Source organism: Bubalus bubalis, chromosome 10 (assembly GCF_019923935.1).
Source record: "Bubalus bubalis isolate 160015118507 breed Murrah chromosome 10, NDDB_SH_1, whole genome shotgun sequence".
Classification (NCBI taxonomy): Eukaryota; Metazoa; Chordata; class Mammalia; order Artiodactyla; family Bovidae; genus Bubalus; species Bubalus bubalis.
In genome coordinates, this window is record NC_059166.1 from 88,575,041 (window position 1) to 88,598,934 (window position 23,894).

General features: G+C 43.7%; 1 protein-coding gene across 1 annotated transcript; it reads left to right on the plus strand.

Annotated features, from left to right (window-relative positions):
• The first annotated feature begins 306 nt into the window (after positions 1-306).
• Positions 307-23,894, plus strand: IMPG1 (interphotoreceptor matrix proteoglycan 1). Its single transcript, XM_044924500.2, has 3 exons — positions 307-842; positions 3,807-4,026; positions 23,246-23,894. The coding sequence occupies exons 1-3, from the start codon at positions 423-425 to the stop codon at positions 23,413-23,415; spliced, it is 810 nt and encodes a 269-aa protein (XP_044780435.2). The 5' UTR covers positions 307-422; the 3' UTR covers positions 23,416-23,894.

A 23,894-nucleotide genomic window follows, 5' to 3' on the forward strand; every position in this document is an offset into this window, starting at 1 on the left:
GGCTGCCTGCCCTTTCTGTACCAACTTGTTTTTTGAAATATGATATGAAACATGGTAATTACTTCATTGTATATGTAAGTCAAACCATTAAGCTATACATCTTAAATTTATACAGTGAGGTATGTCAATTATATCTCAATAAAACTTGGAAAAAATCTAGAAATTAAAAAATAAGTAAAACCAAATATGATATTAAAATAATTCAAATGCTATCTTTTCCAAAATTAATTTTATCTTTGGATTTTCTTTTTTGCCTTCTATTCTTTGTGGGGATGCTTGGACATCATGAATTGGTCTCAGGAGCTTCACCCACGGATGGTTGGTCTCCACCTGCTGTGACTTCTACCTCCCTATCAGAAACTCTACCTTTTTTTACTGCATCAAGCATCTTTTCTCAGACTGATCAAAGTGCCACAGACACAATGTCCATTGGCCAGACAGTACTAATCCCACAGCTTACTGTCCCCACTGATGATCATTCTGCCATCAGCCCATTGGTTCCGGAAATTTCACACTTGCCTACATCTTCAGAAGACCGGTTGAGTACCAGCAGCCAAGATACAATGGAAGACTCAGATGGAGTGGATCTCACTAGGACTCCTACCTCCTCTGAGGCCCCAGGATTCAGTGGGCATGTTTCCAGCCCGGATTATTTCCTGGAGAACATCACTCCTGATCCAGGTTTGCACTACGTCACCACCAGCACCATGACTATCGCTGCCAGGGGCCGAGAGTTGGTGGTGTTCTTCAGTTTGCGTGTGGCCAATGTGCCCTTCTCCACTGACCTGTTTAACAAGAGCTCGCTTGAATATCAAGCTCTGGAGCAGCGATTCACACAACTGGTGAGTGGACACCGCGTACAACTCTGTGCGTCTACTTTCCTTTTTGTTGTTACTTTAGAATGGAATCACTGCTGTCTTGAGCAATGCAATTCGGAAGAGACAAGCTTCTGAGATATCTGTTGCTGATAGCATTCAACTGGAGTGTTGAGATGGATTTGGATCTAACAGGCAAGAATTCTATGGTAGACGCACGAGGCAGCCACTCAGCTATCTGGGAACAAACTTATTTCTAAGACCTTTTCATTATAGTTCCTCTAGATTTCATTTTCCTGGGACCACTCAAGAACTGAACTTGGAATTTATAAATAATATGAGCAGACTTTTCCTAAGTTCATTCTGTTTTCCAGCTATCTGACAAAAGGGTTCAAGGCTAGAAAAGTCCAGAAGAGATGAGGTCAAGTGTTCAGGTGTAAGAAATTTTTTTTTTCAGTTCCCTTTATGTTCTTGTAAAACAAACCAACAAAAAAATAAAATGACAAAATGGCTCAGCATCCCAACCACTAACAAAGAAAGTGAGATCATCATCAAAAAGCATATAACTCTGATTACGAAACATCCCCCCAAATCACATATTTATTTTGTTTCTTCATGTACTTTTGTAGAAATACATACAATATGAAAACTGCTAAACTATGAACCTCTCACAGGCATGGATAATTAAATTCAAGTACACAATGCCCATCACAAAGATTACAGAATTTCTGAAAATAAGAAAAAAATATTTGTAAGCTCCATGTAAGTTAAATCACTATGCAAATTAAAACCACATTAAAACCAATTTTCAAGTGAACTTTAAATAAGACTTCGTGCTATACCCACCTCCCCCAAGTGAGGTGAGTTGATGTTGGGACAACCTCAAGGAACAGAGTCCCAGGGTACCAAGTCCAGGTGTATTAACTAGGATACCTCTAGGCTGCCATAATGAAGAGATCAAGAATACAGTAACTTAAATAGAATATGAGTTTATTTTCTTTCACTTGGTGGGTGGGACAACTCTGCTCTACAGAGTCATCCATGGACTCACATTCCCTCCATTTATAACTCTGCCAACCCCAAGGGTGTTTCCTTACTCTCACATCCAAAGCTGGGTCACTGGTACATCATTTTATTTATTTATTTATTTTAATTGGAGGACATTTATTTTACAATATTATGATGGTTTCTCCCATATATCAACATGAATCAGCCATAGGTACACACGTGTCCCCCCCATCCTGAACCCTCCTCCCACACCCCTCCCCACACCACCCCTCCAGGCTTTTCCAGAGCACCAGCTTTGGGTCCCCTGCTTCATGCATCGAACTGGCACTGGTCATCTATTTTACATATGGCAATGTACATGTTTTGATGTTATTCTGTCAAATCATCCTACATTGTCCTTCTCCCACTGAGTCTGAAAGTCTGTTCTTCATGTTGGTGTCTCCTTTGCTGTGCTGCATGTAGAATCATTGGTAACTGATACATCTCTGTTTCTATTCCCCTTCTCTGTGAGAAGGGGAAAGTGAGGAACCCCAGGGCAAGCAATATCCTAAGCAAGTGATGCCAAAGTTGCCCACACCTCTTCCACTCATATCCAATTGGTGGGAATTGGTCATGTGGCCACACCTTGCTGCAAAGGAGGGTGGGAAATGTGGGCTGTAGCAAGGCAGCCTCTTAGCCACGAAGAAGAGGAGAATGGATTTGGGGAAAGGGAGCAACTAGTTGTCTGCACATGAAGTGAGGACAGGGAATTCCCACTAGAGGCCAAAGCAATGTTAAGACACAAAGAATGAGTCTAGTCAAAGTACATGGGAGAAAATAGGAGAGAGTAATTCCACACTCTGTATACAATTTCATTTTATTTTCATAATAACCTGGAGGGGGCAGTTAACTGGAGGTGGTACCAACATGTGGGTTTGGGTCAGAGTCTGGTGGGGTGGAGATGGGGACAAAGGGAAAGCAGGTCTGGGCCAAGCCTGGGAGATAATAGTTTGTATCTGTGTCCTCTCTGGGTTTGTGGGTGTCGGTTCATGAAGGAGAGGTCCCACTTTCAGAGCCAGGAACAAAGCAGACATCACTGAGTTTCAGACATTCCTGAAAAGTGATCTCCAGGATGGCTGTGGGGAATTCCCTGGCAGTTCAGTGGTTAAGGCTCTGTGCTTCCAGGGTTCAGATCCCTAGTCAGCAAACTAAGTTCCCATGTGTCGTGGGGCATGGCCAAAAAAAGGCTGGTTGTGGGTCTCAGGAGGCAGGTGTGGGAATGTGAAGCACAACTCCCTAAAGCATCCTTTTAAGATACTTAAATTCCAGCTTGAAAAAGGTCCTTAGGGAGCCATTTTTTTTCTCCCTCACAATTCAAATAAGAGCACTGAGGTACAACTTAGTAGGTTATGTGGATTGATGAAGTCACATGTCTGGTTAGCAGCAATCTGAGGACTGACACCTAGTTTCCTGAGGACCAAGTTCTTCACAGTTTCCACTGCAGGGAATTTGTGATGACATGAAACCCCCTGAACAGACCAATGAGCCCATGTTTATGCTGTTGTTTATTTCAATAGGTCATTTCAAACTGGTTGCTTCCAAACAGATGTTCCATTTACCAGGCATAGGTCAATCTGCTACTGCTCAGTTTGGAACATGTGTTTATTTACTTGGATTTTTTTTTTTTAATAACTGAACCTGGCATCCCTTCTTGGCTGACGGTGTTGACCAGGATTTCTTTTTCAATCCTCTGTTCTCGCAATTCATCATGAAGAAAATCACTGCCCATCCATCTCAATACACAGAAAAGTGGAAATATGGGACATAATCACTGCAAACAGATCGTTAAGTAGTGGTGTTCTGGTCTCACATTAAATCCAAACACAAATATAAAAAAGGAACTGAAATTTATGCCTCAGATAATGAAATGTGAGTATAAATGGAATTAGCAGCAGCTGAGCACTTGCAACACCATTAAGAGTTAACCGTCTTTTGTTTTTGCAGCTGGTTCCATATCTTCGATCCAATCTTACGGGTTTTAAGCAACTTGAGATACTTAACTTCAGAAATGGGAGCGTGATTGTGAATAGCAAAGTGAGGTTTGCTAAATCAGTGCCATATAACCTCACCAAGGCTGTGCGAGGTGTCTTGGAGGATTTTCGTTCCACGGCAGCCCAGCAACTTGATCTGGAAATAGATAGCTACTCTCTCGACGTTGAACCAGGTAAAAGAATCCAACCCAGAAAATCGTGGGAGTGTTTTTGGTTTTGCTTGTTTGTTTAAGCATGCAGCTCAAGTTTGAGGCAACAAAAATCAACTTATAATGGCATTTAGCAAAATAATTTTTTGGAAGCTATGAATCAATATAGTAGAAAGGTAGGGCCCTAAGACATGCAAGTTAAGGTTTTCCTTCATTAAAAACCAAAGAGCAAGCATACCTCTTGCTTCACAATCTGGGCACTTTAGTTTCCTCACAGAACAAAACTTTTGCTATGCCTAAGATATTTTTCATTTTTTAATGTAACCCACACCTAAGCTAATTTACATCCTTCCAGAAGTCAAAAGCACTTTATTTGTCAGCAGCAACCACCTCAGAAACCTCCCAGTCCTGGTTAACTATGGTCATCACCTCTTCATAGTATAATTCAGGATGAAACTGAGACAATGTCCCAAGGAAAGAAAAATAATCATTACCAAAACTCCAACTTCGAAAAAACCCACTTCACCATCACCCAATAGGAGAATCATGTCCCTTTCTATATGTATACCCTAGATCAGCTTCTATGTGTGCTGCTGCTGCTGCTGCTGAGTTGCTTCAGTCGTGTCCAACTCTGTGCGACCCCACAGACGGCAGCCCACCAGGCTTCCCGTCCCTGGGATTCTCCAGGCAAGAACACTGGAGTGGGTTGCCATTTCCTTTTCCAATGCATGAAAGTGAAAAGCGAAAGTGAAGTCGCTCAGTCGTGTCTGACTCTAGCAACCCTGTGGACTGCAGCCTACCAGGCTCCTCCGTCCATGGGATTTTCCAGGCAAGAGTACTGGAGTGGGGTGCCGTTGCCTTCTCCGTCTATGTGTGCAGGTTAAAACAAAGTAGAGTTAAATGTGAAAAAAAAAAAAAATTAAAGATACAGGGGCTTAGCCTGAAGCTACATAATAGAAAGCAAACATTTGTTCTGATAATAAAGCACAGTGTACTGTACCAGTGTAAGAAGCTATGCCCAAATTTCCACCATTAGCTTCAAAATTCTGTTTTCTAACCAACCGAAGGAAATTTTTTATTCCCCGGACTGCAAGTGGGCAAGGCTCCAAATCTACTGGCAAAGCGACCTGAAAGTCAGGTTCAAAACAAAGCTTCCTAACTGGCCATGAATTAGTGAAGTGGATCTGTAACATCCTCCCTGGATTTCCCCAGACTAACAACAGAGAAAGGCCTTGGGCAAAATGCAAACAAAAAGCCTCTGTTGGGAGACACTTATCTTTGACAGAGCAGAACTTTGAGCAACTTTAAGAAAATTGCCTCCTACCTTAGTAAACAGGATTATTAAAAAGACAGAAAGCCCTGAAGGTGCTGAGCCCTGAAGCACTTACCTTTGAATACAAGCAGCTAAGCAAACCTTCTGGACCCCCTAGGAAATCAAAGACCTCCTAAACACTAGTAAGATACCTCCTCTTCTCCTGAAAACTTCCAGGGGGTCCCTGCCAGTTGAAATCAGGAAGACCAATTTTTTCCAGTCAATTGAAAACAGAAACATAAATAGGGAGAACCAATAAGAGAGCCAAGGGCCCAATCCTCTCCTTTCCTTTCCCCCCTGCCGAGCTGACAGACAACAGAGAGACTCGTCCAACAATAGGAGAAGATCAATCGAAGAACCCACTTGAGGCAGGGGAAAACTGGGCGCCTCTTAGAAAGAGGGCAGGAAGCTGGTGATGCATTTGCCAGTGATGCCCAAGAGACCCTGGTGATGCTGGAAGGAAGCATTGCAGAAAGTCATGACTCTATGATCCTGAATCTGTATGCTGCTGATGCTGAAAACTCAGTCTTTGTGCACGTGTGCCGAATGAAATCTCAGAGACAGAACTTTGGGGAAAGTAGAAAAGAATAATGTTACTGCAAAGGGGGCCAGCAGTCGCGTGCCTCTCAAAACTGTGTCCCAACCCAGAGTTGGGGGCGGGATTTGGTGAGGAGTTTTATAGCAATCATTCAAGGGCAGGGTTGCTGATAAGGATTGGGTTGTACCAGGCCTAAATTCCTTTATTCTGGCTTCAAGAGGTCCCTTGATAAGTAAGCTTCTGGGGTTTCTTTCATCTGTCCTCAGGTGCTCTCTAGATGAGTTTCTTGAGGTTATCATTCTCTGATCTTCTCTGGAAGAAAGAATGCTGACATCTTCCATTTGTTTTGAGTTTTAGTTCTGCAGAAGAGCTCAAAGACACAGTTCTGTGTATCCCTTGAGGCAGAACCAGGACCCTGCCCCGAGGCTGCACTGTTGCTTCCTGACTGCTCCTCCCTTGTCTCAGCACCCTCTGCCTCCCCTGATTAGGACTGTTTAAACCTGCCCTTTGAAACTCAGGGAAGGTCATGCTGGCTGGAGTCTGTTCCTTACAAACGAGAAACAGCAGACACAGAAATGCTTCCATAGCCAGGAGCTCCACAGTGTCCTGCTTGGTTTCACTAACAGCAACACTCCATCTCCACAACTGGAAAAATGGAAACAGTGACAGTTGCGAGGATCAATCAAAATTATATTTACAACACTTAGCGTAACATTTGACACACAGTAGTTAGTGGTTAATATGATAGCATCGTCATTAGTAAATGAGCTAATACTTTGTGATATGAACAGGGTACCAGTGGGAACAATGAAAAGTACCAGGACAAGGTATTTGCGTGGAGGGTCAACTGAAATTATTTCACTAATTTCTCATGACCAGTTCTGCTGTGTAGCCTTTCCTCTAAGAAGCCAAGAGCAAGAGAAATGAGACAGTGCTAACATGGGTTTCAGTCCCTGCATGCTTGCTAGGTCACTTTAGTCATGTCCGATTCTTTTGCAACCCTATGGTTGCATGGAATTCTCCAGGCAAGAATACTGGAGTAGGTTGCCATGCCCTCCTCCAGGGGATCTTCCTGACCCGGCATTGAACCCGCATCTCTTATGTCTTCTGCATCTGCAGGCAGGTTCTTTACTGCTAGTGCCACCTGGTCCTTACTGAAGCCAAATTTATACTGATTACTTAATGGGAGAACAGTAGCGGAAGCTAGAGAGCATTGGGCAGCCTGGGACATTATCTTACTCTACGCCCAGCTAGATAGTTGGAAAATTCAGAAGCTCTGAATTTTTGATACATTGCAGACTCATTGAATAATTGAATGAATGGACAGATGGATAGATGGACAAGGTCTGCCAAGAATGACTACTGTGAGCCAGCCAGGACATAAGTACTGCCTAAACCAGTGGGTTGGAAAACAGCAGATTTTGAAAGCCAAAAATTATTTTATAAAAGTTAAAAATAAATAACAAAGAACTTTACAAACTACATAAATCAAAGTGGATAAATCCAGTGTTCAGAAGGGATCTTATTTATAGTGAGAAGCCACTGTGCCATCTACCCCCAGAAATGTTCCTTCCATTTGACAGGGAGCTGGACAAGGTGGGAGAAGCCTGGGCTTCCTCCTACCTCGTTGGTTTAGTCATTTCACAGAAAGCAAAGTGAAGAGTCACCCATGTAACCAGCAACTGGCTGAGAGTCATTAAACCGTGACCATCTTCTACACACGTGTAATCCAAAACAATCACCGTTCATTCACCACAGTTATAAACAGTAAATATGTGAAAGTCTCTGCCCAAAGGAAAATGCCCAATGGCCAAGGATGATAACCTTACAAAAATGCTGGGATCAAAGCTATTCCTTTTTCCTTCAAAGACCTTCTAATGAGCACTTTCTGATATGCTTTATTTTATGGTTCATTCATTCAGTCTTGTCTGACACTTTGTGACCCCATGAACTGCAGCAGGCCAGGCTTCACCATCTCCCAGAGTCTGTTCAAAGTCATGTCTATTTAGTCGATGATGCCATCCAACCATCTCATCCTCTGTCGTCCCCTTCTCCTCCTGCCTTCAATCTTTCCCAGCATCAGGGTCTTTTCAAATGAGTCAGTTCTTCCAATCAGGTGGCCAAAGAATTGGAGTTTCAGCTTCAGCATCAGTCCTTCCAATGAATATTAAGGACTGATCTCCTTTAGGATGGACTAGTTGGATCTCCTTGCAGTCCAAGGGACTCTCAAGAGTCTTTTCCAATACCACAAGACGGACAGGTCATGGTGGAGAGGTCTGACAGAATGTGGTCCACTGGAGAACGGAATGGCAAACCACTTCAGTATTCTTGCCTTGAGAACGCCATGGACAGTATGAAAAATGCTTCTGCAGAGTTCATTAATTTCATACTTCTATGAATTTATTCATTTTATAAAACTTCTTGAACTTGAAATGTAAAATGTTGTTCTTAAAACAAAAAGAACACCTGTACTATTTACTATACTACAAATAGTGTACTATAAATAGTGTCAGTTCTCCTATACAATTTTAGTTTGGAGAAATATGCACAAAATTAGTATTTTGATTATAGAAGAAATGGGCTTCTGGGTTTTAAAACAAATTAAGGGAAAATATGCACATGATTTTCAATAGTTTTCTTCCTATTTTTTTTTTTAATCGAGAAGATCACAGGTATTTTGCTCCCAGTTTTTCAGCGTGACTAGCTGATCCAGATTTTCTGCTTCTGGTGGTGTATTTGCGTGTAAGCTGTCATGGTGATTGACAGGCAAGCTGATTGAAATGTCTTCCTTGTAGAGTAAACCAGTGCAACCACCTGATTGTGCTGCCTCTCAGCTCCCTGGACCTGTAGTGAAGATAATTACTTCAGCTTCCTAGACAACAAGGACTCAGATTCTAATTTACACAGCCTCTGGCTGTGTAGCCAGTATGGTCTCTTCCAGTGTCTAAGGCTGGGCTGATTCTCAGCAGTGCCCATCCCCCAGCACATAGTAAGGGAGATCACAGATCAGGACACTGCTAATCAAAATCCCAAGTAATACCTAAAGGTCATTTTAGCCAATACATGAAGCCTCCCTGATTCAGACTGGATCTTGCAAGTATTTCCTTGAACTCATTGATGAAAACTCTCCTTGAAAGAGAATTAAAAGGGGAAATCTTGAGGGAGATAAAGGACAGCTGCTGGAAATACCAAACATCAGGAATACACACCTAGCTTTGTCTCTGGGAAAGAATCTCAAGAATCTTCCCTTGGAAAATGGAGAAGATATCCTACCATTTCAAAGTTTTTCCAACCAGGATGGCCAAATATAGCAAAACTGAGTTACTGGATGTCTTACCCCTTTGCCCTTTTCTCGTCACTTTCTTGGGAGAAACAGGCGATTTGAACTAGGTCTCCAAAACACTGGAGGATCTCCCACCTCAAATCCAGTGTTCCCCAGCCCGGGAGCTGCTGGCTTTACCACCCATGCCTCCCACAGCCCTTATCAAAGAATAGCCTCCATGTGTGAAAAACATACCAGTCAATCAGATAGATAGTGGTCGTAGTCACTAAGTCGTGTCTGACGCTTGCATCCAATGGACTGTAGCCCGTCAGGCTCCTCTGTCCATGGAATTCCCCAGGCGAGAATACTGGAGTGGGTTGCCATATCCCTCTCCAGCGGATCTTCCCAATGCAGGAATCAAATTTAACATCTCCTGCATTGCAGGTAGATTTTTATCACTGAGCATTAGACGAAAAATACAGTTTAAAGAGGATATGGAAACAGGTTTTAAACAGAGAACAATAACAGAAAATACAATCACTGTATCATATCCATTATCTATACAATAACTTCTGACTTTATAGAGATCTGAAATGTCATTATCAATAGTAAATGGTAAATCAGTCCAAGTTACTGTCTTTTAGGTGTCAGCAAAGTGTTTCTTAAAATGTAAGATAGTTACTATTTTAGGCTTTGCAAGTCAATAAAGCAGAAGTAGATGTTTTTCTGGAATTCTCCTGCTTTTTTGATGATCCAAAAGATGTTGGCAATTTGATCTCTGGATCCTCTGCCTTTTCTAAATCCAGCTTGAACATCTGAAAGATCTCAGTTCACTTACTGTTGAAGCCTCACTTAGAGAATTTGGAGCATTACTTTGCTAGCGTGCGAGATGAGTGCAATTGTGTAGTAAGTTGGAACATTTTTGGCATTGCCTTTCTTTGGGATTGGAATGAAAACTAACATTTTCCAGTCCTGTGGCCACTGCTGAGTTTTCCAAATTTGCTGGCATATTGAGTGCAGCACTTTCACAGCATCATCTTTTAGGATTTAGCTCAACTGGAATTCCATCACCTCCACTAGCTTTGTTCATAATGATGCTTCCTAAGGCCCACTTGACTTCGCACTCCAGGATGTCTGGGTCTAGGTGAGTGATCACACCATCGTGGTTATCTGGGTCATGAAGATCCTTTTTGTACAGCTCTCCTGTCTACTTCTGCTTTATTGACTACACGAAAGCCTTTGACTGCGTGGACCACAACAAACTGTGGAAACTTTTTAAAGAGATGGGAATACAAGACCACCTGACCTGCCTCTTGAGAAATCTGAATGTAGGTCAAGAAGCAACAGTTAGAACCAGATATGGAACAATGGACTGGTTCCAAATTGGGAAAGGAGTATGTCAAGGCTGTATATTGTCACTCTGCTTATTTAACTTATATGCAGAGTACATCATGTGAAATGCTGGGCTGGATGAAGCACAAGCTGGAATCAAGATTCCAGGGGAAATATCAGCAACGTCAGATATGCAGATGACACCACCCTTATGGCAGAAAGCAAAGAACTGAAGAGCCTCTTGATGAAAGTGAAAGAGAAGAGTGAAAAAGTTGCCTTAAAACTCAACATTCAAAAAACTAAGATCATGGCATCCAGTCCCATTACTGCATGGGAAATAGATGGGGAAACAGTGGAAACAGTGTCAGACTTTATTTTTCTGGACTCCAAAATCACTGCAGATGGTGATTGCAGCCATGAATTTAAAAGACGCTAACTCCTTGGAAGGAAAGTTATGACCAGCCTAGACGGAATATTAAAAAGCAGAGACATTACTTTGCCAACAAAGGTCCATCTAGTCAAAGCCATGATTTTTCCAGTAGTCATGTATGGATATGAGAGTTGGACCATAAAGAAAGCTGAGCATCAAAGAATTGATGCTTTTGAACTGTGGTGTTGGAGAAGACGTTTGAGAGTCCCTTGGACTGCAAGGAGAAACAACCAGTCCATCCTAAAGGAAATCAATCCTGAATATTCATTGGAAGGACTGATGCTGAAGCTGAAACTCCAATCTTTTGGCCACCTGATTGGAAGAACTGACTCCTTAGAAAAGACCCTAATGCTGGGAAAGATTGAAGGCAGGAGGAGAAGGGGACAACAGAGGATGAGATGGTTGTATGGCATCACCAACTGTATGGACATGAGTTTAAGTAAGCTCCAGGAGTTAGTGATGGACAGGGAAGCCTGGCATGCTGCAGTCTCTGGGGTTGTAGAGTTGGACCCGAAGGATCGACTGAACTGACTGAATCTGCCCTTTGGAGTTCAGGCAAAGTCATGGGGACTAGAATCTGTTTCCAATAAAAAAGAAACAGGGAACACAGAGAGGCTTCCATGCCCAGGAACACCACAGTGTCCAGTTCAGTTTCAGGGTGGGGCTAGTCTAGAAAGGGCAGGAGGAAAATAGAGATTCCTAGGAATGGCAGGGTACGTCTCCCACTGTGAAAGCAGCTTTGGATACAAAGTAAAGATGCTCAGCAGAGAAGGAAGGGAAGGCAAGAATGAGACAGTGTTACCCCAAACACAAGGATTCCCTCTTGGTGGGTGTCTAGCTAAATAACACAACCAAGCCAAACAGCAGGAGAAGGAAGGATGTATCACTTGCAACAAGTAAGGAAAACCCCATGGATCCTTCCCAAAGCAGTGTCTCCCCAACCACAAAATTGGGGAAGTTTTAAGCTAAAGGTACATGCATATTCATGAGGGGCTTGAGAAGAGGAGAATTAAGGACAAAATTAGGACAAAAGTTGAGTCAGAACTTTAGCTGATGGAAATCAGCAGGGTCAGAAAAGGTCAACATCATCTTCCCTCAGGTTCCAGGTGACCTGGAGGTTGAACCTTCAGGGTAATCTTTCCCACTGAAACACAACTGGGAGTCTTTACAACTGATATGTTATCTTTGCTATAGGTTTGTAATTTTAAAACTGATATGTTATCTTTATTATTTCTCTGGTTGTTTGTTTCTGCATTCTTTTGTTCCCTTAAGATTAATTACTGAGAACTGTTCGAGGGCAAACATTATAGCCAGGCTTAGATCACAAAATAGCTTAGGCCAACGTGGCTTCTCTTATGTCAATAAAGCCAAGCCTGGTTCTATCTCCCGGGAACCCCATCCTATCTGCTCACAGCAGCTCAGTTAAAGTCAGGTTGTCTAACAGCCCCTGTTCAATCTATTTGCATCTTCTCTGGGGCCCATTTTTCTGTTCTTTCTTCCTCCCTCCCCTCCATGATTTATGGATTTTTAAAGTTAAACTTTAAAAAAAATGTGTGAAAGTCTTCAAACTAGGTGCTTAAAGCATTCCCAAGATTATAAAGTAAAAACACATAGAGTTTATCATTCATAAAATGCTGAAAATTAAGAAAATATTTGTTAAAAATCTATAAATAGTTACAAAGGACACATAAAGTAACTCATTTTTAAAAGATGAAGGGCAAAATTAATAAAATGCCTTAAAGATATAAAAATATCCCAAAAGACCTTTTTGGGGAAGCCAATTTTATGGAAGTGGATATTAGGTGGATTGACCTCTAACCTATGAAGTAGCCGTCTGGAGGCCTGGGTGGGAACAATACTGAAAGGATGCATTTGGGTGAGTGAAGAGTAGATGAAGTTCCTTTAAGCTGACAGTTCATAGGTCGTTAGAATCCTCTGCAAAAGCAATCTGGTGGAGCAGCAGGAGCAGAGGCCACATTTCTATGAGATTGCAATGATACGGAAAATGAGAAAGTCAACATGCCCTGTCCACCTCCTGTCTTACAACTTGGAGCAAGGCTCCAACCCTTCCACAGACACTGGAAGGTAGGGGGTGCTATCTTCCTTGATGATTACATTTCAAAGGGATGGCTCCCAGGTCCTGCAGAAAGTCAGGAGTCCAAATTCTGGCAGGAAGCTTTAAAGAGATTTCCATCTCAAACAGAGGAGGAAGTTACAAGTTTTCTAAAGTCTTACTCTTGATGCCAAAAATTTGGCCTCTGTGCACTGGTGCCAAATCAAATCTGAGAGTCAAGAGTTTCGTGTGAAGCAGAAAAGGATTGCTTTATTGCTTTGCCGGGCAAAGGGGGACACAGTGGATTCATGGCCCTCAGAACTGCGTGTACCAACCTGGTGGGATCTGGCAAGGAGGTTTATAGCAGTGGTTCAAGTATGCGGTTGCTGATAAGACAGGGGGTGTGCAGGGCACCACTCCTCTAATCTAGTCTCAGGTGGTCTCTTGAAGAGCTGGTCTCAGGTGGCCTTCCCTGAAATGAAGAAAGCTAATATCTTCTATTTATTCGGGGTTTTAGTTCTCTTGTTGTTGTTCAGTCACTCAGTCATAACCGACTCTTTGCGACCCCATGGACTGCAGCACGCCAGGCTTCCCTGTCCATCACCAACTCCCAGAGCTTGCTCAAACTCATGTCCATTGAGTTCTATAAAGACCTCAAAAGATAGTGTTCTGTGTATCCCTTGAGCGGAACCCGGACCCTGCCTGAAGCCTACGCTATTGATTCTTGGCTGCTCCTCCCAAGACTGTATCCCTTCCCTTCCGTGATTAGCAACTGTTGGAATCTGCCCTTGGGAACTCAGGGAAGGTCATGGAGGCTGGAGTCTGTTCCATACAAGAAGTGGAGGACACAGAAAAGTTTCTGTGGCCAGGAGCCCCACAGGGTCCTTCTTGGTTTCACAGTAAGGAAAGAGAGGTCAAGGAAAGAAGTCTGGGTAAAGATGAGTTGAGCTTAACAGTCCCAGACAGCTTAACAGTCAGAGGATGTAGCATTTCTTTTCTTTGCCCCAATTTTAATATATTTATAGGCAATGCCCAGACAGACCAATTATTTAGGTGCATCTGCAAAATTTGAAACAAAATCCAATCAGGTCTTTTTCTTTTCTTTTGGCCTAATGTCAGGGTGGAAAGTGGATTGGGGTAGCAGTGCTGGGAGGGGGGTATATTCTTCCTTTACTACTTGGGGACTAGAGAGAAGAAAGAGAGAATTTGAAAACCCTCCGGAGATTTCCAGGTGAGTCTCATTCCACATTCAGATCAGCACCAGGATGTGGGGCTGCATCCTCTAAAGGAGGATCGGCAGTGGTTAGGGCAGAGAGCATCTCAGAGGCGCAGGCAGGTAGGAGAAGCCACACGCTGTTGGTACAGCGTGCGGTTTGCCTTTCACCTTTTGAAACTCCCTGAATAAATGAATCTGTGATATAAAAAGTATAAACCAATGTTAGAACCACCTGATTCATCAACTGAGAAGCTGAATAAATCACGGCTTGCTCAGTATTCTGCTGGCATCCCCGGCCACTAGGGTCATCTTTCATTTAAGCTGCTATGAAAATTCTTCAGAAGCATGTAGGGCTTTTATGCCAGTTAGCTGTGCAGGTTGAAGATTTCAAAAATGAAAAACTCCATATAACTTATTCTAAATCCTTCTCTTCTTGAATTCCTAAAAATCTTCCTTAAAAACAGGCAGACCTCAAGGCTGGTAAGTGGTAAACATTGAAATTAATTTCAGCCTGGCATCCAAGACGCTTCCAGCCAGAATGTGGGTCAAGGCTCATTTTCTCTGGAAAGTGCCTAATGTGTAAGACTCGCACTTAGTCACCAGCTCTGCGAAGGCGGTAGTTGTCACTCATCACAATGGCAATAAAAATGGTAATCGCTCTTAATTAACACTATTTTTAAAATCTTAATAAATAACTACACAAAATTATTTCCCCCCATTCCATAGCTGAAGAAACTGTGTTTCCTAAAAGTGTAAGTAACATGTTTTACCGTTAAACAGTCACCAAGGGCTGGAACTGAATTCAAAGGCAGTTTTATGTGCTTCCCTCAACTCTACCTACGGTCTCTTTGTGAAAAGGAATCTTATTAACCCTCCTCCTCCTGGTATACTGGAGAGGGAAATGGCAACCCACTGCAGCAGTCTTGCCTGGGAAATCCCATGGACAGAGGAGCCTGGTGGGCTACAGTCCGTGGGGTCGCCAAGAGTCGGATTATGCCTTAGCAACTAAACAGCAACTACTGGGTATATGCCAAGTGTTTAATCTACTTAGAAAAGGTGACAACACACTTCAGTCTAATGAGACCTAAATGAACTATTAGGTTCTACATCTCACCAAGAGAAATTTCCTACAATATTTTATCATATTCTAGAATACAAAAAAAAAAAAAAAAAAATTATTCTCAGAAACAAAAGTCCTAAACTTCCCTTTCTATGTTCTGTTGTCCCTGCTAGGAGAGTCCCCTCCCAGCTGGGGCAGCCTCAGGGATTCTCTCCAGGAGGCTCTCCCCAGCCTCCCCCATCTCTGTCTCTGGCTGTGTCTCCTGCTGCCCTGTGTTCCCTGTGCTGCCATCGTAGGGGTTTTCTGTTAACGCCTGCTTCCACTAGGGAACCACAGTGCCAGCTGGACTGCCAGACAGCTTTTGCCCGCTCCAGAGTTTCAACCTGTCTCCTCAGCCCACCCCCAACCACCCCATGGAGCTTCTTTAAGAAGCTCCCAGGGTCCTTCATCCAACCCTTAATGCAAACCCTCCATGCGAGCCTGGGCTTCCGCCCAGCTGCAGGGCCACCTCCCACGCTGCTCTCGGGGTCCCCACCTATCCTGGGACACTCAGGCCCTAAGATCAGTGCACCCAGAATCCCTCGGTTTGGCAAATACAAAAAATGACTGAGAGCGGAGATCATTCTTCAGCCTCTCATCCAGGGTAAGCAATGTGTGTTTGCCTTGGAAGTGTTCCTGAAAGCCTACTATAAACAGGTTGTGGTGGTTGTTCTTGAGAATGGTAGAAAATTGAACTGAAACCCAAGCTTCTTATCGCATGCCCCTTCAAGCCAGAAAAATATCCCATGGATAATTGATTCAATTCCACAAACTTGGAGTGTATGCTCCAACAGCCATGTGCATGGTCCTATGTATCATCAAATAATTATTCTTAATCCTACCCTTCAGCAATAAGTCATAAGCAAAACATTTCTGGCCAATAATAAAATAATAATAAAATGATAAATATGAACTTAAGTGTAGTTGTTTTTTCTTTAAGTTCTTTTAGTCACTGACCTGCACAACAATTCTGGAGCCTGGCTACATCTCCTGCTAGCTTTGTTCCAGTAGGACACCTCGAATGGGAGATTTACTATATTTGATCTGGAGCAATATTAGTGATCACCTTCTTTAAACACCTCTTTTTATAGAGGGAATAAATGGGTCTCAAAGATGCTAACCCACATTCCAAGGCCACAGACACTTGCTAGCAGCCAGTTCTTCTCGCCCAGGGTGCTTGGGTGTGCACAGCAAGGATGAGCAGGTTAACTCCACGGCAAGTGTAGCCAAGCCCACAAAGTCCTCAGAATTTAGGAAAATAAGCCAGATGCACATGTTTGGAAGGTGAGGGATCTGCATTATATCTCAGATGAAACCCCAGAAGGGCACCATAGTTATTCAAATGACTAAGCACTCAGCACCAAGCACTGAATCGATACTCATGCCTTAAGAAGGAGCAGTCAGAAGACCAGGCTGCCTAAGGATTCCCTGGGCTCTAGACCCTTTGCTTCATGCATATTAATTTTAAACATTAATATTAATTAATGTTTAAAATTATATATCCTATCTGCAGTGGTATAGAGACAAATATAATCCAGGCTGCATTATATTAATTTTTGTTTCTGATTTCAAAGAATTTAAAACATGTTCTTAAGTTCCAAAAAGTATGGTGGTCAAAACTGTGTCCAGTGCCCCTGAAGATTATATGGATTGGGATGTGTGAGTTTGTCATTCTTTGATGCCCCAAGCAAAGGAATGACACCCCCTCCTCCCCACCAACAAAACCGGGACTGCAAAGCCTCTGTGGTTGGGGAATGAAGGGGCCCCTGCTTTCCACTCCTTTCAGACTTGGTCTCAGCCTCCTGGGAACGCCAGGGCTCTGGCTCTGCCTTTCTGAAATGGGAAAAGATGAGCCAGGAGTTTGCAATATAACCTCCAGCCAGCCAGGCCAGATCTGCTGTGGTGATCAGAGTCCTAATGGCTCTATCACTGGTCCTCTGGAGCTGCTCTTCCCACCGCCCGATTCCTGACAGACCTCGCCTCCCTGCACCAGTGCGCTCAGCACTGCAGTTTTCCAGCTCAGTTCAGTCTCTCAGTCATGTCCAACTCTTTGCGACCCCATGGACTGAAGCACGCCAGGCCTCCCTGTCCATCACCAATTCCCAGAGCTTACTCAAACTCATGTCCATACAGTCGGTGATGCCATACAACCATCTCATCCTCTGTCGTCCTCTTCTCCTCCTGCCTTCAATCTTTCCCAGCATCAGGGCCTTCTCCAAGGAGTCAGTTCACATCATGTGCCAAAGAATTGGAGTGTCAGCTTCAGCATCAGAACTTCCAATGAATATTCAGGATTGATCTCCTTTAGGATGGACTGGTTGGATCTCCTTGCAGTCCAAGGGATTCTCAAGAGTCTTCTCCAACACCACCATTCAAAAGCATCAATTCTTCGCTGCTCAACTTTCTTTATAGTCCAACTCTCACATCCATACATGACTACTGGAAAAACCCATAGCTTTGAGTAGACAGACCTTTGTTGGCAAAGTAATGTCTCTGCTTTTTTTTAATATGCTATCTAGGTTGGTCATAGCCTTTCTTCCAAGGAGCCAGCGTCTTTTAATTTCATGGCTGCAGTCACCATCTGCAGTGATTTTGGAGCCCAGGAAAATAAAGTTGTCACTGTTTTCATTGTTTCCCCATCTATTTGCCATGAAGTGATAGGACCGGATGCCATGATCTTAGTTTTCTGAATGTTGAGTTTTAAGCCAACTTTTTCACCCTTCTCTTTCACTTTCATCAAGAGTCTCCTTAGTTCTTCTCCGCAGTTTTTAAGGAGACAGAAATCAGTTCGGACCTTATATTAACAATATAATTTCATTCCGAGTCTATTCCTACTTCTTTTGCTATAGAGCGCCACCTAGCGATCACTAGGTTTCATCGCATCAAAAAAAAAAGTCCGCCGTAAAGGCCTAACAGGCCCTCAGCCGGGACCAGCCTTAAGAAGCCAGGGTTTCAGCCACACTGAGCTGAAATCCTGCCCTAGGATGGAACCCTATCAAAGGAGATGCCTCACCTCCCGTCCAACATTTGAGTGTTAGGGCAGCGCAAGGCAAGGGGATGACAAAATGGTAAAGAATGATGAAGTACAGGGTGGAAAGGGAATAATACACAGAACCAAGGATTTGAGACAAGTGACAGGATGTTCTAGGGGAGGCATGTGAGTGCAATGATCCAGAGTTAGTGCCACGTGGGCCTGAGACCCTCAGGGGCTGGCAGGAAGGGAGAGTCTGTGTTCAAGCCTGAGCAAATGAGTAGAGTACCTTTGGGATCGGTAACAGAGGGTTTGAAAAAGACAGTCTTGGACCATCAGGGACCTATGAATTTATAAACTGCTTGATGACCTGGATCATAATCTTTTTAGCTTTAACTGTTAAGTGCTTCCAAGTGTCCCCTGCAGGCAGCAAGGACTGTTCACTAAATGCGTTTTGATTACATGATGTAGAGTTGAGAGACAACCTTCCTCAGTCAGCGCTTGGGAATGCTTTTCAAGACCTTTAAAATGCAAACCTACTGCTCGGCATGCATGCATGCTAAGTCACTCCAGTCATGTTCGACTCTGTGTGACCCTACGGACTGTAGCCTGCCAGGTTCCGTCTGTCCATGGGATTCCCCAGGCAAGAATACTGGAGTGGGTTGCCATGCCCTCCTCCAGGGGATCTTTCCGACTCAGGGATCGAACCCATCTCCTGCGTAGAGAGGTGGGTTCTTTACCATTAGTGCCACCTAGAAGCCACTGCTCTGTAGGCTAGTCCCCAAAAAATGACACAGGGAAAGCAAGTACTCTATAAACTAAGTGCATTTGTTCTTCAGATTTACCCAATTCAGGGCCCCCAAATGTGGATAAATTCATTTCTCGACTTCTGCCTTATTGTGTTCGGTTCAGTTTTACTGGTGCATAGACTATGCTTGGCTGGGCTGAAGGGAATATTGGTAAAACAGAAACGTTTTTTAAAATAGAAACTTATGTGGTTATCCCACATTTTCTATTACTTTTCAGAGGGGCAGGCTCTGTGCATTCAGTCTCCTTCCCAAGTTAAATCTGTTTCTCCACAGCAGAGAGAGGGCAGTGGAGACGCCACTATCCCTCACGGCCTCTGCTTTCAGGACGGCAGGCCTGAGTATCAAGCGGCTGATAGCTGTTATTTATTAAGCCAGACCCCGGACGTGAATCACCTGGGTTGTCAGGGTAAATGTGAGTTATTTTCTAAACAGTGACAAAGATTCCTTTATATGGCCAGCTTTAGGAACTGTCAGGCAGGGAAACTTTGCATTACTCAGGCCTCTCTGTTCACAGGAAACCTCAAGTTGCAGAAAAATACAACTTTACGTAAGTACCTAGCAGGTCTACCTTGCTGGAAGACCCAAAACTACGTTTTCAAGGAACTGCTCTTGCCCACCCATTGGACTGGTCTCACTGACCTCCCCCGCTCTCTTTTTCCACCACAGGGAGGCACTGGATCAGGAGTGAACACGAGGGTCAATGGAATCTCATCCCACAAGCTGCCCACACCCACAGGCAGGGCTTCTGTGTGGTCAGTAAATTTGGCAAAACAGCTGACTGCAGCCTTCACTTGAAGATGCACAGTAGACATTAGCTTATCAGTGACTCTGAGAGGCTTACAAGGAAAAAGAGAGGGGACTGTAGCTGGAGCCAAAGTCCAGGGGAAAGAGAGAAACCCGTTATGTTTATTTCATCTAGCACTTAAAAAAATAAATAAAAAATTAGCACCAAGCCTACTTTTAGTATGTGTGTGTGCTAAGTTGCTTCAGTCGTGTCTGACTCTGTGCAACCCCATGGACTGTAGCCCCCTAGTCTCCTCTGTCCATGGGATTCTCCAGACAAGAATACTGGAGTGGGTTGCCATGCTCTCCTCCAGGGGATCTTCGCAACTCAGGGATCTAACCCACATCTCTTACGTCTACCTGCATTGGCAGGTGGGCTCTTTACCACTAGCACCACCTGGGAAGCCCTATAAAACATTAAATCCGGCTGAATTCGAGCTCTGCAAATGTTCCTGCTTGGGAAATACTAGCTCAGATGATCACTGAAATGATCCTAACTCTGTAACTTCTGAGATCTATGTACATGTTTTCTAAAGCACAAGTCTGCAATATTACAGCCCTCCCCTGCCTGCAGATCCTTCATGGCCCTCACCTCCTGTCAAGTCCAAAGTCCTTAGCACGGCATTCAAGCCCTACCAGAGCTTGGCCTGAACTTACCTCTCCAGGCTCAATTCCCTTCCTTCCCGTCCACGAGTCTCCGCTCCCCCCTTGCTGGACTTGCCCTGCTCCCTCTTCACATGCCTGTTTCTCTCCCACTTCCGTGCCTCTGCTTATGCTGGGTCCGGTCGCAATTCCTTTCCTAGTCCTTGCACATCCAAATGCAATCCACCTTAGACACAGGGTTCAGCAATCTTCCTGGCCCCTGTATCTCTAATGTAACCTCGTGGTTAGAGTTCTTACACTAGACGAGACCCTTGGCTTCTTGTAGAGGAGCATCTGTGTGTGTGTCTTACTGTCCCCCCTCAGCTTCTTGAAAGAGTAGCTTCATACCGGATTGCCTGTCCCCTAGTCCCTAACTGGCTTCCCTGGTAGCTCAGCTGGTAAAGAATCCGCCTACAATGCAGGAGACCCCGCTTCAATTCCTGGGTTGGGAAGACCCACCAGAGAAGGTATAGGCTACCCACTCCAGTGTTCTTGTGTTCCCTGGTGGCTCAGATGGTAAAAAAATCCACCTGCAATGCGGGAGACCTGGGTTCCCTCCCTGGGTTAGGAAGATCCACGGGCTACCCACTCCAGTATTCTGGCCTGGAGAATTCTGCGGACAGAGGAGCCTGGCAGACTACACTCCATGGGGTCGCAAAGAGTCTGACATGACTGAGCAACTTTCACTTTCACTCTACTAGTTCCTAGCACATGATAGGTGCTTATAGAAATAATCTGAAGGGTCAATAGCTGATGCGATTCAATGGGAAACCCTTCTAGGCAGAAAGAACAGTGGTCTGGGGACCAGTGGCCTGTTGTGGTTGTGCCCTCAGCATGTGATGATACCGACCTTTTGCTTCTCCCCTGGAGAGCAAGGTGTGCTCAACTCCAAAAGACAAGGAAGGGGCTGGAAGGGCCACGATTCTCCCAGAGCTAACAGTCTGAGATTTATAATTGTCTGTTGATTTGTAATCTACTTGATGAAGATTTTGAGACAATCCTACAGAATTAAGAATAGAGTGAAAAGGAACAATTGATGACTAAAAACAAAACAAAGAAAGACCTGAGGTCTATTTGAATTTTCAAAGAAAAGAACCTCTAGGGATCAGCAAGAGACTGAAAGAGATTTTTAAACCAGGAAGTTCTTGAAACTATTGACTACCGCTTTAAAATGTAACCCTGATCTTAAATATGTGTTTACCAACTAATCACTGCAGAAAATGTTTGCCTTAAAAAAAATTCTAACAAAGAAAAAGAATTTTATTGAAATATAATCGATTTCTAGTGTTTCGTGTGTACAGCAAAATGATTCAGTTATACATACATAAAATATACATGTATTTTTTCAGATTTTTTCCATAATAGGTTATTACAATGTATTGCATATAGTTCCCTGTGCCATACAATATCTTGTTGTTAATCTATTTTATATGTACTAGTGTGTATCAGTTGGAGAAGGCAGTGGCACCCCACTCCAGTACTCTTGCCTGGAAAATCCCATGGACAGAGGAGCCTAGAAGGCTGCAGTCCATGGGGTCGCTAAGAGTCGGACACGACTGAGCGACTTCACTTTCACTTTTCACTTTCATGCATTGGAGAAGGAAATGGCAACCCACTCCAGTGTTCTTGCCTGGAGAATCCCAGGGACGGGGAAGCCTGGTGGGCTGCCATCTATGGGGTCGCACAGAGTCGGACACGACTGAAGCAACTTAGCAGCAGCAGCAGCAGTGTGTATCTGTTAATTTCAAATTCCCAATTCATTCTTCCCCACTCCCTTCCCTTTTGGTAACTATAGTTTGTTGTGGCTGTGAATCTATTTCTGTTTTGTAAATAAGGTCACTCGTATCATTTTTTTTGTAAGATTCCACATATAAGTGATACTCTATGATATTTGTCTCTCTCTCTGATTACTTCACTTAGTGTGATAATCTCCATGTTGCTGTTGTGTATATGTATGTACCACATCTTCTTTATCCATTCCTCTGTTGATGGACATTTAGGTTGCTTCCATGTCTTGGCTACTGAACATAGTGCTGCTATGAACACTGGGGTGGGTGTATCTTTTTGAATTTAGAGTTTCTGTCTTTTCCAGATATATGCCCAGGGGGAAAAAAAAATTTATTCTCTAATGAGGTGGTTGTCAAAATGTGCTCCCCAGATCAGGTACATTAACATCATCTACATTCGAGGATTTTTTAAATGTTCTGCTTGGTTTTTTCTTAAGATTTTTTTTTAATGTGGACCATTTTTAAAGTCCTAATTGACTTTGTTACATTATTGCTTTTGTTTTTTGTGAGTCCTTTGGGGTTTTTTGTTTGTTTGGTTGCTTGTTTTGGCCATGAGGCACCTGGGGATCTTAGTTCTCTGACCAGGGATTGAACTTGTACCGCCTTAATTGGAAAGCAGTCTTAGCCAGTGGACTGTCAGGGAAGTCTCCCTCTTCTGTTTGTTAGAGCCTTAGAGATACAGATTCTTGGTCTCTAAACCTCCTGCATCAGAAATTGTGATGGTGGGGCTCAGAAGTCTGACATTCAACAAGGCCTCTAGCTGATTCTGATGCACACCAGTTTGTGCATAATTAAATGCGGAGCTAATTATGTCATCACCTGTGTCTGTAACCTCATTCATTAAAGATATAGAAATGCTTGGTTCTCTTTACTCCACTCTGTTCTCACTCCTGTACAACTCATGTCACAGTGGGGCGATGGCAAACCTATTCGATCTTCTGTCTTGACTTCTGCTGGTCCCACTGCTCAGGCATCCACACATCAGTAAAATATACCCTGTTTTCTACAGCGGATCAAGCAGATGCCTGCAAATTCCTGGCCTGCGGCGAATTCGCCCAGTGTGTGAGGAATGAGTGGACTGAGGAAGCTGAGTGTCGCTGTCGATCGGGGGACCCAGGCCCTTGTGCTCCCATAGAGGACTGTGAAGACATCCCGGGGAAGGGAACACCGTGCAGGTGAGGCCAGCATCCCAGCACTGAGACCCGAGAATCCGTTCCTTAGGCTTCTGAGATACCCATCATTAGAATGTCTTCACATGGTCCCTTAAACCCATGATTCTTAAACTTCAGGGAGCATCTGTCAGAGAAGTACTTGTGGAAACACATGTGGCCAGGCCATGAGAGGCTGTTTCTGATTCACTCAGTCTGGGTAGGGCCCAGGCCTGGCTGCTGCTGCTGGGCCAAGGACCACACTTTGAGAACCACTTGTCCTCAGCCTTTTCACAGTGTTTCATTAAGACCAATAAGGAAAGAAAAATGAGCCTATATCAGTTTCTAATGATATCTAATGGTCACTTACCCCAATTTCCCACTGGGGGGCTCATGGCTAGCTGCTTACACAATCAACAAGAAAGGAGAGAAATTTAGCCCTTTTCTTGATGAAACATACCCTGTTACTTTCAAGTATCTTAAAGACCATTATCCAGTAGGGGTTAAGAA